We start from the raw sequence: 14,387 nt of genomic DNA on the forward strand, positions 1-14,387 counted from the left end.
GTAATTCAGTGTGAGAAAAGAATAAGATAAGGATAAAGTAGAAATTTGAATTACATTATTTGGTAGGAAGTAATTAAGGGTGTGTTTGGAAACCCGGAAAATGATTTCCGAAAATCATTTTCCGGGTTTCCTGTGTTTGGGAGAGCTTGGAAAATATGGTCAACAGAAAACAATTTCCGTTGACCAAGGAAAATAAGGCTAAAATTCCGGAAAACAACTTCCGGAAAAATTTTCCGGAAGGGAAATACGCACGCATAGCTGTTTTTTTTTTTCCCAAGTCAACTTTTGATTTCCATTGTTTCCGGCGGAAACCATATGGTTTCCGCCGGAAATCTGTTGAGTACTTTTTTTTTTTTTTAAGTTTTTAGTTTTTAGTTTTTTGGTTTTGTTTTGTTGTTTTAATTAAATAAATAATAATATTATAATTGTATTATATTTTAAATACAATTATTAAAATGTTTAATTATACAATTTTACTCATTTTCCAGAAAATGAACCAAACACACAAAGACAGTTTTCTATAACACATCCAAACACGGAAAATGACTTTATTTTCCGGAAAATGACTCATTTTCCAGAAAACATTTTCCAGAAGTCATTTTCCTGCTTTCCAAACACACCCTAAATTATTAAGAATGTGAATGAAAAAAGTAACATAAAGACTAAAATGTCCTTTTGTAATAATAACTAAGGGCAAAAAGGTCATTTTCATATCTTTTTTCCTTTCCAAACTATGTTGAATTGGAAATCATAATGGGAGGCATGAAATCCAATTCAACAAATGGAGGAAATTGCAATTCCGTGAAATTACAAAACGGAATTGCAATTTCCTCCAACCAAATATTATAATTTGAGATCTTAATTGTTTCGGGTCTTAATTAATGTAATTGTTTCGGATCTTAATTAATGAATGTGTTGTTTTGTTTAAAAAAAAATATTATAATTTGGGCTCAAAAAATTATATTGTAATTGCATTTTAATTACACACAACCAAACCCCATAAGAGCAACCGTTATCCCCCAGCATTGTCAAAGAAGAAAAATAAAAATAAAAATAAAAATAAAAAAGTAGATTATTAATCATTTATGCTTGTAAATAAATTAAATGGTCTAGATCTGCGTAACGTCACGTCATCCATCAATCCCGTTTACATCAAGCACGAATCCCACGTTAATTCTAACGGCGTTAAGACGAGGACCACAGGACGTGCCAGCCAATAATAAGAACCCAATCCGTATCGTTCGATGGAATCGCTTGCACCTGCCATCAGCATCGTCATCATAATCATCACCACCTCCTCCTCTTCCTCTCTCTCTCTCTCTCTCTCTCTCTACAGAAAAAAGTGCAACGGAAGGGAAGATATTCTCGGAGTCTGCAGCGAAATTCGCGTACGCTTAGAGAGAAGAATTTCGAATTCTCAGACTCAGCTAGCTACAGATTTACATGTGTTGTCGAGAGAGAATTTGATCTCGCAATTTTCGCGAAGGAATTGCAGAAAAGGACCGTACATCGGAGTTAGAGGAAAGCGTACATTGGAAGGTAGGTTACGAAGCGCAAGGATTTGGAGAGATTGATTTGATTAAGGTGGCGGAGCTGCGGTGGTGTATGTGAGAATGAAGAGAGATCAAGAGGTTGTGGATGTGGCCGGTACGCGAGGGGAGAAAAGGAGGAAGATAGATGAAGGAGAATCGAAGCTTTCTACGGCCTTAATTCAGCTGAAAAGCCACCAAAAAAGCACATCAGTTGTACCTGAAAATTCACCTTCTCCAGCTAGCTTCGACGGTCCAGCTGCGAGCCCCAAGTCCGATCACGTTGAAGTGTCTTGTATCTCCGGCCATGATGGTTGCGAGCTCACTGAGGAAAACCTGAAATTCTCAGATCTAGATGTTCGTCAGCCGTAAATCTCTTCAAATTTAACTTTCCACATACGCACCACACTCTCACTACCGCTATATACATTCATACAGACATCTATCTATATATACTATTTCTCGCCTGGTATTTACAGTATCATTCATGTATATGCGTCATATTGTGTAAATATATTTGTAGCATTAGCGGTGGACGAAACTTTCCTGTCAATAAGTGTCTTAATGCTCCTGCTATTTTTGAATTTTAAGTTATTTTTTATGCAGGAAGAGAGGGAAGACATTGCGACGTCGAAGTGTAATTCTGAGACAGGAGAGAGGTAAATTTTCCTTGAATGCTATTTAATTTCATATTTATTATGTGAGAGTATGAATGTTTCTGAACGGCCACATGCATATTTATTTGATATGTTTTTGTTTTAATGGCTTCTCCATTTCTTCACCGTCTCTTCAAAGCATTGTCGTCGTTTTGCAGCGGTGAAACATCGCCGTTGAGGGAGTACCAAGCTGAACTGGGCGAGCTGGAGTCAACAGCAAGTCCGCGGGTAGAGGCTTATTCTCTTAAGATTAAGAAATCAACACCTGAGAAGATGCCTTCAGAAGCTGAAATTGAAGATTTTTTTGCTGCAGCCGAGAAAAAAATCCAGAAACGATTTGCAGAAAAGTAGGCATACTTTTTCAAATCTCAAAATTAAAATTAAAATAATAATAATATTATTATTATAACGAATTTTTTTAAGAATCGAGCCTAGCTCATGAACTGTTGCATGTTTTTGCAGGTATAACTTCGACATTGTTGAAGACAAGCCATTGGAAGGTCGTTACGAGTGGGTTCAATTACAGCCATGAAGCTTGGCATATCAAAGTAGGCCAACATCGGAGATTGGCCGTACAACAACAACAATGACGCAACGGCGGCTTGCACGTAATTTCTAAATTTACTCTTGGTGCCGTTACTGCAACTAATCTAAATAATAATATTCCTATCGAGGAAGTTAAACTCTCCTCTGATCTAGAAGATTTTACTTGTTTCTTTTCTGCTGGGTGATGTATAGCTAGCTTAGCCAGATAATTGTATCTTTCATAATCATAAATCCTTCGTTCCACTTTCTCATATATGTGCAAGCAAAAGCTTCGCAATTCCATCCTTTTGGCAGATAAATTCATTAGTCATCCTTTTCCGATTTAATTACCTCGAGATGAATATATACTTCGTACAATCTTTTTATGGTTGTGAACAAAGAAATATGATGGACGCCTTCAGATCAAGAGCGGCGGAGAGGGCAAGGAAAGGGAAGATCGGAGGTACAGCTATGCGTGACACGAGATTACTCAAACAGACCTTGCCGTTTAAGTTACGGACACGTGGTGAAGAACGCAATGTCCGTTATGAGATTTCCGGGATTACAGTAATTTTTATAGATCATATCTATCTCTCTCAGATTAATTCTAATTTCCTGAATTTAATGCGAGCAATTATATATACTGATGGGGCCGGGGACGGTCCATCTTATGATGTGGAAATATTTTGGTTTGTTTCTCTGGCGTGTCAGTTATAATGTGGTTAAAATCTAGTTTTTCAGGCGAATAGATATTACTGGTAGCACGAAGTACACTGGGAATGAGAAGTAAGAGGGTGATTGTTTTTTACTTGAGGGCGAAAAACGGAAAAGGACAAGGGGAGTGCTTGTCCTATAATATTCGTTTGGTGCATGAATTTGAGAGCTGGGACCACCGGTGGTGACGCCCCGACCCTACACCATTATTAAAATTAGCCCTCTTTGTTGCTAGGTGTGGAGTTTATACTTTATCGGCCGTCCTTTTTTTATTAAATAAATTTGAATTGATTTACAATAGTGAAAAATATGGCTTTGTGATTAAAGGCCTTTGAGGGAGTAATACCGAAAGGGAAGGTTTGCCCTTGGCGTTGTCCATATTACACAGTGTGTTGATAATGATTCCAATTTTCAACAGAAAGAGAGGTGAAAAGGTGGTGGAAGGCACAGCGCACCGCCGCACATGGTTTACAGATTCGGTATATCCTGTTTTCTGATTCCATCTGTTGAAACCCCCACTTTTTTCTAGACTCTGATTTTTCATTATCTGTTTTTTTTTTTGAAAAAAAAAAAAACAGATAATGTAAAATCATTTTCAGTCTTATTAGTTCTAGAGTAGTTGAATTTTGAGACAAGATTTTCCATGCATATTAACAATGACGCCTCGTGATCTATTCCGGCGAGGGTGCATTTTTAGGCTTTTAGTTGGACAAATTCTGCCATCTTTAATTACTCAGTGTAGTAGCCTGTCAATTAATACGCCAGGCCAAGACGCAAGCATTCTTTTTGGATCTGGTGAGGTGAACAAAAACCATTCCTCTTCCTTATTTGGCTTGGTGGTTAGAAACGGAAGGTTGCTGTCTTGTTCTGATCTTGTCTGTTGCCGCAGCGCGCGGCGTTGAGTGGGTGGGTGGGGCTTCATCTTTAAATTAAATGAAAATGATGATTTGGTGAAGGAAGTGGTGCCAACAACGTGGATCGAATGCTAACTTACACTTTTCCGTGCCAAACCACATCATCACTTTTATTCAAAAATCACATATAATATTCTTTCCATTCGAGATACATGTGAGTTGTGATGAAAGTATATTACTTTTTTTCCCCTCTCCCTAAATTGATCCTACTAACACGTAATAAAGTTTGCTTTTACTATTTCAAGAGTGTAGACAAAAAGAAGGCTGTACAAGTATAGCTCTCCGATTCTTGGATCCAAATTGAAAAGAAAATGAGTAAAAATAATCATGAGTAAGAAATTGAGTTACGACAAATGATAGTGTTAAAGGAATTATCACCTACCAAGGTCACGAGTTTGATTCTTTCCAACACCATCTCAGTAAATGTTCATGTGTGGTTGTGCAAAGTGATGTATAAGTGCACGTAGTGTAAATCAAATTAAATTGGCTGAGTGTAAATTTCATCTAATAAAAATCCTTTTCTTAGCTTGTCCCATAATTGTTCAACAGGCAGCTAATTATTGAACTAAACTAAAACATGAAGTTTGTAAATCCTTGAAGTTATTGTCCTTGTCTATACAACAACTTCAATAGAACCAGTTGTTCTTGAAGACACTGATCTGGTGGATCCTGTGGCTTTATGCACACAATGTGGAATGGCTCTTGTGGGACAACCTTCAGTAGGAATGGAATAAGCAATCAATGCCTTCACAATCTGTCCGAACAATCTCCGATAAGTCGGAAGCTTTGACACCATTGTTATCATTCCAACCGTTCTGCCAACACCACATCATCAATCTAATGTATTCCAAGATAAACATTCAAGAACAAAGCACCACAACATAGTAATATAATCTCACCTTCGACTGATGCCTTCGATCTGAGCAGCTCTAATGGCGTCCTGAGGCGCCAAACTACCATTTTCCCAGCCCTTAAACCGCTCAGTGTTCCTCCTGAAGAGAACAGTTTTCTCGAGATATCGTATCTCGCCCTCCTCCAACCCCATGACTTTAATCTGCTCTTTCAGGTCCATAACGGGCTGGAAGAACCAGTCCACCAATCTGTCTCGCGGCCTGTTAAGGTATGTGACCTCGAGATTATCAAGAAGCAACAGACCATCTGATCCCGCTTCGACAGAGTGTAGTATTGTCTGCAAGAATGTGTAACAAGGCAGCCCGACATTGACAATCGAAGCCCCATTCCCGTTCTTCGCCTTGGACCAATCCTCAAGGTCAGATTGGGTAATCACATTGGAATCCAGCAACTCCTTTCCCCTAACCTCGCACATCTTTATCATGTTCTGCCACACCTGTTACAAATATGCATATATAATATGAAGACGCATTTTGGTTTGGTTTGCAATTTCACTTTCCAGATAAGACCTGGCTAATCTGCAAGTGTTTCTTTAGTGTTTTAGAATGTCTGCTGAGTAATTAGACAGATAAAGCATTTAAGAATGTTTTTTTCTATGTTTCAAGATACAAGTGACCTTCTATTGTCTCGTAGAAAGCATACCTGAACCATTTTCACTTCCTGTATCACTTCTCGAACTGATCTTGATGATGCACTTGGCATAAGCATAGCTGGCGCTGACCTTAGTTTACCGTGAATGGAACTATTTCTTCTAACAGAGAAGTCTGTCGTGTTGGATACCTTGTTTTTTCTGTACCGAGGCCTGGATATGACTAAGGCAATTAGTTCAACAAAACATAAAGTTAAGCTATAGGAGCAAGATCTGGCATACTTTTAATTTGAAAAGATGGAAATGAAGATAAAGTTTTTAGGTAATTACTTGGGGAAGAACGACCCTTCCCGGAGATAAAGCCAGTCGTTTGTGTACTCATCAAATTCTGCCACCATTGCAATAATATAAGCAAGACCGCGCCTGAAAGATCTTTCCTGAACTCCAAAGGAGTATACAGATCAAAATTCAAAGCTCACACAATAAAAAGTTTAGCTGTGACTCTGTGAGGATGAAAATGGCAGAGAGAATGACCTGATATAGAACAACAGCTCCATATAGTCCAATGAAAAAACTCGAAAAAATAGCCATTACGATGCTACCAATAACAACAAGCGGCCACATTAGGATTGTCAAACCGGCAACAGGTATGCAGGCTGTTTCTAAGAACGGGCCTTCCCGGCTGATAAGATCATGGATCAGCCTGTACCATCCCTTGAACAGCATGTATGGACTCTTCAACACGGCTATAACTGTGTAAAGAGGAATTTCGACAACGAGCCCCATCACCCCAACAACGACACATCCCAGAACATGGATGAACCTGCACCACAGTCTCGATAAAGCTCAATAATGTATCAGAGGACACATGCCTTTATTTGTCTAATTTATCTAACTTTTTTCAAGATTTTTGGACAGTTTTCATTATATGTTGGGGAATTTGACCTCCAAGATGTCCATTTGGGGAATTATATGTACACAGGTATTGTATAGATTTGTATGTCAAAGTTTTGCTATTTTAGACACTGTTTTTAGTTTTTACCTACCGGAAAGGTTGAAGCTCAAGTGAAGCGGGGGATTCTCGCAGCTCCTGCAAGTAGAGTGGATAAGAATGGTAGCATATATCAGCAAAATCTTGAACAACAGTGCAGCTACCTTGGATTGTTCCCCAGGTACCATCCTAAATGTTGGCATAATCAAGAGGATTTAAGGTTAGAAATGCGAAAAGAACACAATAAGTATCACTCCATACTTGCAGAAACATGAAATGAAAAGAGAGCAGCTCAGATTTGAACATTACCACAATGCAATGAAAGAACTTCTTGGATTCATTATCGTGCCTAAAGGCCTCGAAAGCTGAAACCCAGGGCGCGAAGAACCCATATCCAACACCCACAATAACACTACCGGCTATGCTCAAACCCAACCATATTGCAAACAAAGCAGGCAAAGCTAACAAGAATGCAACTTTCATGGGTGCATCAAGCCTACTAGTCCTGCTCACACATGACATCAAAGCAGATTATGGGTTTAAGCATACCCTTGATTGATAAATTTTAACATATTTAGATCATCAAAATGAATTGCAAAGTCTTGAGCATAATCTAATATCAAATATACACTATCAGCTTAACCCTAACTAAGTTGGTCAGGCTCTTTGCCTAGTAACCACAAGCTTTCAAGTTCAATTCCCAAGAAGCAGTCTATTAGCCTTCTTGATTTGAGTCGGTCAGCTATAAGCTTATTTACTTTTGCCAGCTAGAGTTACAAGGCGAGGTTTACCTAGTGCACATCCTTTGATAATTTCAAGTAGGGTTTACCTAGTGCAAATCAATAATTTCTTTATCACCCAAATATATATGCACATTATCAGATTAGCTTTTTAGTTGAAACCGAACACATCCTTCAATTACTCACTTGACAAGGGTGTAAGCAGTCCAGAAAACATGTGATGGGAAGAGACCTAGCACAATCCCAACATTCCCTAGTATTACTATTAGCCCAGCAATTGAACCGACCAGCAAACCTGCAACATGAAACACAACATTATTCAACCTAGAAACGAGAAATGGAATCAAAGAAACCATAAATAATCTTTGAAACATCATAATAAAGCAACCAACTTTTGAGAGCACCAAAAGTGAGAGCAGTGCAGAAAGCAAAAACTACATAAAGGGCCTTCACCCAACCTTCCATGCTGTCTGACACATCCAGAATAGAGAAAGAGAGAAGGGTATGATAGCATACGAGGAGTGCTTCTGCTTACGTATGGCTGCTTCCATTTTCTGTAATTAAGAAAGGAAGGGTAGGTGATGATAGCATAATTTGGCATATATGAATTATTCTCCAAGTAATGCTTAATAATTATCATGTCAAACTATTACTGACTTATTCTATACAAAACATCATTTTCAACTTCAAATTGCTTCAGTATATAGTATAGTCCGAGTTTTAAGTTTTTTTTTTTTTTTCTTTCATGCAATTTCTATTTGGTGTAATATATAAATACATTACCATATGAACATTAATATAATATATTTTCAGTTAAATGTTAAGATTATAGTCTGAACATTATTAACGGAGTGTGTTATTTATAGTTTGAACATTATGAATAGAGCGTGTGTAGTTGCATACACCGAGGTAATACTACTACGTAACCATCATTGTCACACTAGTCACTCATTGCTGAAAATAAAAACGCTACACATTTCAAAATTTCTCAACTAATGCATTTTTTTTATATTGAGTAATACTATATGGACTCATTGCTATTGTAACATGCTTTGATTGATTCGAACAAAGAAGTAAAACATAGTTATTATTCATTCCTTCTTCTTTTTTTCATAACCCAAGTAACACTTAGCGTTTTTCTTTCTTGTCTTTGTTTGGTGCAAGTATATCGACCGACCGGTGTGCCCGGGCAATCTAACGAGTGTTGGCAAGATTTCTCTAAGAGGATATTTGGTCAGATGGAAAATGTTTTCCTAAAAATGGAGGAAAATTGTGTTTTATGTTGTTTGGTTAGATGGAAAACAATTTTTATTGAAAAACTTTTTGCTAACTCATCCTAGATATTTTGTTTTCCTGGAAAACTAGTATAATAATTTTACCCTCACCATACTTTATTAATTACTCTTATTATGATTGTTGTGTAGGGTTATATTTGTCATTATACTCATTATTCCTTACCATCGCAAACTCAACCAAACAATAAAATTCATATTTCCAGTCTTTTCCACCAACCAAACATAATCCATTTTCTTGGATTTCAATTCCATTTCCCTTCAAATATTTTCCAACGAACCAAACAGACTGTAAGTGTCAAATGCGAGTAAAAGAAGACACACAAGGAGCAAAACCCAAACCCATAACCCAAATGTTCATAGAACGAAGTGAAACTTCTCATCCACTAGACTAATACCTAGAGGCGTCATTTCCTTTTTTTCTTGCAATAGAATCTGAGTATGTAAGCAGGTACATCTATCATTTTCCTTTTACATTCCATTGCATTCCACTTGCTGAGAAGAGCAGTCTCCCTCCCTATTTAAAGTGAGGTATAACATACCACAATACATCCAAAGACCAAATAATTGGTTTTCCTTTTTGGAGTGTGTGTTTGTGTGTTGTGTTGCCAATTAGGGGTGGAATCCAATCCACAATCTACCTTTCTTCATAAACCTTAGGGACCATTTGCTAGCACTATATCCTTAACCTGTCCCCCCTTCTTCCCTCCTGCAAGACAAGATCTTTCCCTTTCAATAAAAAAAATTTCATCTGAACTTAAACTATGGTAGTATAAAACCAAACTGAGCTCACCAGAAGGAATGGCTTCAGCTCGCTCAACTTTTCTACAAACTTTCTTCAACCGTCATTAGGAAGAAAAGAGAGTTACTACCCAACAAGGCAATGTTATTGCAGCAATTCAAGTCAATAATATATATCTCGAGATGTCACAAATTTCCAAGTTCTAAAAAACGTCATTGTCAGTAAACAGGCAACACAAAGCCTGATCCGTAACATGAAACCAAATTCAAGTATATGTCTTTGTCCATAAACAGGCAACACAAAAGCCTGCTCCATAACATGAAACCAGATCAAATAAATGTCTTTGTCCATAAACAGGAAACGAGAATCCTGCTCCAAAGACATGCAATCTTGTCTTTTTCTTTTTTCTTTTTGTGAAAAGTATCCTATTTCCTAGCATGCATCGAGTCCCCACCAAAATCCGTCTTTTTAACATGTCCGGAACACTGTGGAGCAGACTGCACATATCATGTTTCAAAATAGTCAAACTTAAGCTGCTTTCCCGGGGTACTTACAATGAGAATCGCAAATTTAAAACAGAATGAAGTTCTTTTTAAGGTAATTCTATCACTGGCCTGTGGCTGTAACTGTCTAGTCTGTTATGCGTGTATTTTATGTCATTCCAACAGCCTGAAATCTTCACAGCATCTCTAAAATCTGTTTACAACCATAGTTAATATCAGTAACATCTCCAACAGATCAGCAGTGATAACGGGTCTAAGCAATTGAAAGAAATAGGGACTAGAATTTGCAATCATTTCAAAGTATAGCTTAAGGAATTGAATGTTACTATGGTTTTTACGGGAAAGATACGACTTAGCAGAGTCCATACTGAAAAACTCACATTTATGGGCATTTCTGCTATTAGAAAGCCACTGTTTTCGTCAATGTTTTTGAGCGCTACAACCTCACCTCCAACAACCATGTTGATCACAATTCCATCTGCACAAATTCATAAAATAAAATAAAATAATGAAAGAAGCATATACCCTAGTGTAGTTACATATATGTAATAAGAGAGAAGCGAAGATTAGGGAAGGGGAAATTTTATAGAACCTGCTGCCAAACTAGTAGCCATGCGCCTCATATACGTTTCCTGCAAAAGAATGTGCATCACAGTGAGGAAATGTGTCCATTAAGGCATACCGTATCTTGGAGCAGATATAGCGGTAACACATTTCCCTTTTTTCCCCTACAAATTGTTTATGTTCAACCGAAAGAAACATATGATAAGAGGGGGAGAAAATATCATACTGTAGAGTACAAGAAATCCTCTAAAAAGCATCAACAAGTGGAAAACCACTTTCTCCCTCATTCTCAACAAGTGGTTCATATGTTTTAACAAGTAAAAAGGCACTTCTCAGAACTATCACACTATTTTTTTATGTACGCTCTTTTCAGAAGTCAATGGCAAGAAGACTTTGTAAAACAAGACAGCAAACAATTAAGCATTACTCTACTATAAGTGTATAGCAGAATTTCGGATGGATGGTCAATGATTCCAGACATGGAAAGTTCACAAGTCTGATGCACGGGTAAATCATTAGTCACAATTCACAAACATAAAAAAGATAATAACAGTTAGAAAAAGGAAGTTGGTTTAACACCAAAAACTGGAGAGGTTGCCAAATCAACAAAGAAACTGTCTCCTTACCTTTTTAGTTGGTAACTCATAATTAATCAAGACACGGGCATTAAAAGGTAACTCCCCAGAGTTAACCAGAGGAAGGCAAGCATCTGTCACAACAATCATGTGAGACTTCTCTTCCTTTTCTCCATTCCCTGCATCTTGTGGTTGAGCCATGGGTTGACGATTCCACCTCATCACAGCCTGTCGAAACGTGGCAAAAACCTGCGCTCTGTCTGCCTCAGAGAGGTCACTGTACTGCATAAATCAAATCTACATCACTAGGGTTCAAGGAATTTTAAAACAATCCCTTCACCACAATTTAACACAACGGTTTTCAACATAAACACAAATCCACTGATAAAAATTACACCTTTATCTACTAAGACACACTAACTCACACATACCCTTCTAGTCAACCTTCCACTCTCCAATCAAACTCCAATCGCATACATCTTTCTTCATAGAATCAACTAAATGGGTTAGGGGGCAATCACAGTCAAGTTGATCAAGTTGATCAAACTGTTGACTGGCTAACCACTAGGTTACAAGTTCAATTCCCAATAGGAGTGGCCTAATGTCTTTCTTGGTTTGAGCTAGTCAGCTATGGGATACCTAGATTGATTTTCCTCCTTGTGGTTCTGATTCTTTGTTAGCTAGGGTCACAATGCAACGCCGGATTTACCCGTGCACAACTTCTGTAGTCGCTGCGAGTTTTTCTGGTCACCCAAACTAAATAGGTTATGGTATCTAAAACAAGGTAAGGAAAAGTAAGAAGGGAATGTTAAAATATACCACGGCAGAGATAGAGATGTAGGAGAGGGTTGATAAGGCGGAGTAAACAGCATCAAGCTCGTCCCGGGTGCTGCAACAAACCACCATTGGCAAGCAAGGAAGACGGCCCGCCATGCCCAATAGATCGACTAATGTCTCCTATTGAACCAAAGTGGCTAAACAATAAATCTTGAAATCATAAAAACCACTGAAATTTCCCAAGATTGAAAACTACAGAAAAGAAAAGTAACCATCTTGAACTTTAGTCTGTCGACAGCATGATAGAAATGGCGTTGTTGGCTGCATAACAAGAAAGAAACTCCGTGATACAATTAAAACAACAGAAAAATTGGAACTTTATCGAGCTAAATAACTGGATTTGGCAATAGGGGAAATCAAGAACTATGAGAAAACAGCTTTGGGTTTCGCAGTACCTGAAACTAGATTGGGATGGAGAGGTCGATAGAGGGGCTTCGGCTGCATCCATTTCCTTTGGGGGGAAGAAAAAGCTTCGTTCTTTCGCTTTCTCTCTCAGTCAATCCACACCATTTTGCAAAACTTCAGCAGTTCTGCTGTAGCTCGACTGTTTCCTCGTACTGCACGCCGATAGCAAGACATTTATTTTCTGATACTTTAAATTTGGATAATTTCCAATTAGACCCACTTTAGTTTTGGACATTAACAAATATACCCTGGATCTTCCGTTTGATTTTTTTAATGCGCTATATAAGTTGCAAGTTATATTTGATATTTAATATTCACTTGTCACAAATTATAATTTATAGTAAACATATAAGATCTATATAAGAGATAAAAGCAACCCCAACATAATTTTTTGGAATTTCTTTTGTATTGGTGGTTGAGAGAGAAAGTGACTTAAATGAGAGATGGAAAAGAAAGAGAACAAATAAATTTGCACGAGGACAAGCTTTTGTCGATTCTAGAAAAATATTGTGTGTGACAAACTCAATTGAAAAGGTTATGTAGTAACCCATACTAGAAAGATCATATGTGAATGACATGTTTGCCTCGATGATTAGGAAAATCAAGAAAATATTATGTGACGGACTCAACTGAAAAGGTTATGTAATAGCCCATACTAGAAAGATCATATGTGAATGACATGTTTGTCTCGATGATTGGGAAGATGAGAAAAATGCTAGCCACTTGAAAAGCAAAATCTCTCAGCATGGCTAGCAAGAGGGTGCTTGTTCAAGTTTGTCTCGATGATTGGGAAGATGAGGAAAAAGCTAGCTACTTTAAAAGCGAAATCTCTGAACATGACTGGTAGAAGGGTGCTTGTTCAAACCTCCCTTGCCACGGTTCCTACATATACTATGCAAGTGTTAGCACTCCAGATTATTACAAGAAGCATGACGAGGACCCTAGGAAAATTCACACTGTCAAACAAGTCGTTACTTGCTCGAAGAAGCTGTCGATTAAGGCCTTAAGAGAGACATATGTTAAATCATAATAATCCCTTTTCGTCAATAACAAGGGAGATGCATCATGGGGATGGAAAGGCATTCTTAAGGGAAGAAAAATCTTGACAAAAGGGATTAAATAATGGAAAGTGGGGACTGAGACCTCCCTTAACTTTTGGTCGGATTGGTGGGTTGGAGATGCACTCTTGGAAGATACTCCATGCATTTATATCATAGTGAATGTCAACCATTTCATCTTGGAAAATAAGACTTGGGATGTGGGTGACTGGGTGTTATATAGAGAGTTTCCTACCGAGCAATTTGGTTAATTACATTAGGTCCATCCCCATTTCGGTAGAAGACACACAAAACGACGCACTGAGTTGACCTCATTCATGTACGGGTCACTTTACAGTTAAATATACTTATAATTTCATTGCATGTCATGAAGAGGAGGGAGACGACCGATGTTAGGTTTGGCAAGTGCGTTGCATTGAAAGAGTCGGGATGTTCCTTTCAGCGGAAAGGGAAAAGAGTCACTGGATCATTTATCCAGGCGTTGCGAGATGGGCTTGAACTGTTGGAATCAATGCACAGCGCTAGCAAACTTCAATGCCACAACCCATACACCTATATTAGACTAAGTGGAGGCCAATTGTAATGTGGATAATTCTAGGTGAAACCATGGCAACTGGAAGTTATTGTTCCGCTACGTGCTATGGAATATTTGGAAGGCTCGAAATGAAATGGTGTTCAATAACATGTTCCTATCACCTAAGGAAGTGGTGAGTTACACGATGAAAGATGTAGTAGAAGCTTAGCAAATCTTACTTAAACCCTATAGCTTAACGCATAGATAGCAAATATGGGGTTGGTGGTCTTTACCAACTCATAGGTTCCTCAAACTCAATATGGATTG

At 38.0% G+C, this 14,387-nt stretch overlaps 3 protein-coding genes across 4 annotated transcripts; 1 reads left to right on the forward strand and 2 right to left on the reverse strand.

The window, feature by feature from the left end:
* Nucleotides 1-1,257: 1,257 nt before the first annotated feature.
* Nucleotides 1,258-3,011, forward strand: LOC116018882 (cyclin-dependent kinase inhibitor 7-like). Its single transcript, XM_031258903.1, has 4 exons — nt 1,258-1,886; nt 2,136-2,188; nt 2,344-2,532; nt 2,648-3,011. Exons 1-4 carry the CDS (start codon nt 1,614-1,616, stop codon nt 2,715-2,717), a joined length of 585 nt encoding a protein of 194 aa, XP_031114763.1. The 5' UTR covers nt 1,258-1,613; the 3' UTR covers nt 2,718-3,011.
* Nucleotides 3,012-4,709: 1,698 nt separating this feature from the next.
* Nucleotides 4,710-8,119, reverse strand: LOC116018711 (uncharacterized membrane protein At3g27390-like). The gene is made up of 9 exons (XM_031258677.1): nt 7,963-8,119; nt 7,757-7,865; nt 7,140-7,335; nt 6,886-7,019; nt 6,374-6,662; nt 6,170-6,276; nt 5,893-6,052; nt 5,238-5,686; nt 4,710-5,153 (listed from the first exon to the last, which is right to left on the reverse strand). The coding sequence occupies exons 1-9, from the start codon at nt 8,033-8,035 to the stop codon at nt 4,952-4,954; spliced, it is 1,719 nt and encodes a 572-aa protein (XP_031114537.1). The 5' UTR covers nt 8,036-8,119; the 3' UTR covers nt 4,710-4,951.
* A 951-nt stretch (nt 8,120-9,070) lies between these two features.
* Nucleotides 9,071-12,642, reverse strand: LOC116018712 (eukaryotic initiation factor 4A-I). 2 transcript variants are annotated; one of them, XM_031258679.1, is made up of 9 exons: nt 12,479-12,642; nt 12,296-12,344; nt 12,066-12,203; nt 11,298-11,528; nt 10,700-10,739; nt 10,488-10,585; nt 10,219-10,300; nt 9,656-10,101; nt 9,071-9,571 (listed from the first exon to the last, which is right to left on the reverse strand). In XM_031258679.1, the coding sequence occupies exons 1-7, from the start codon at nt 12,529-12,531 to the stop codon at nt 10,283-10,285; spliced, it is 627 nt and encodes a 208-aa protein (XP_031114539.1). In that variant the 5' UTR covers nt 12,532-12,642; the 3' UTR covers nt 9,071-9,571; nt 9,656-10,101; nt 10,219-10,282. The 2 variants fall into 2 exon arrangements, with proteins under 2 accessions (XP_031114539.1, XP_031114538.1); XM_031258678.1 differs by having other exon boundaries at nt 9,656-10,300.
* Between the last annotated feature and the right edge of the window lie 1,745 nt (nt 12,643-14,387).

The sequence above is a fragment of the Ipomoea triloba genome, chromosome 5, assembly GCF_003576645.1.
Source record: "Ipomoea triloba cultivar NCNSP0323 chromosome 5, ASM357664v1".
Classification (NCBI taxonomy): Eukaryota; Viridiplantae; Streptophyta; class Magnoliopsida; order Solanales; family Convolvulaceae; genus Ipomoea; species Ipomoea triloba.

Excerpts from the sequence above, each read along its gene's own strand:
- LOC116018882 (XM_031258903.1), top strand. The coding sequence starts at position 1,614 with ATGAAGAGAGATCAAGAGGTTGTGGATGTGGCCGGTACGCGAGGGGAG. Across the intron at positions 1,887-2,135 it reads TGAAATTCTCAGATCTAGAT|GAAGAGAGGGAAGACATTGC; the intron begins GTTCGTCAGCCG and ends TTTTTTATGCAG. Across the intron at positions 2,533-2,647 it reads CAGAAACGATTTGCAGAAAA|GTATAACTTCGACATTGTTG; the intron begins GTAGGCATACTT and ends ATGTTTTTGCAG.
- LOC116018711 (XM_031258677.1), bottom strand. The coding sequence starts at position 8,035 with ATGGAAGGTTGGGTGAAGGCCCTTTATGTAGTTTTTGCTTTCTGCACT. Across the intron at positions 7,866-7,962 it reads CACTTTTGGTGCTCTCAAAA|GTTTGCTGGTCGGTTCAATT; the intron begins GTTGGTTGCTTT and ends TTCATGTTGCAG. Across the intron at positions 5,687-5,892 it reads AGGAAGTGAAAATGGTTCAG|GTGTGGCAGAACATGATAAA; the intron begins GTATGCTTTCTA and ends TATTTGTAACAG.
- LOC116018712 (XM_031258679.1), bottom strand. The coding sequence starts at position 12,531 with ATGGATGCAGCCGAAGCCCCTCTATCGACCTCTCCATCCCAATCTAGT. Across the intron at positions 11,529-12,065 it reads ACATCTCTATCTCTGCCGTG|TACAGTGACCTCTCTGAGGC; the intron begins GTATATTTTAAC and ends TGATTTATGCAG. Across the intron at positions 10,586-10,699 it reads GGCTACTAGTTTGGCAGCAG|ATGGAATTGTGATCAACATG; the intron begins GTTCTATAAAAT and ends GAATTTGTGCAG.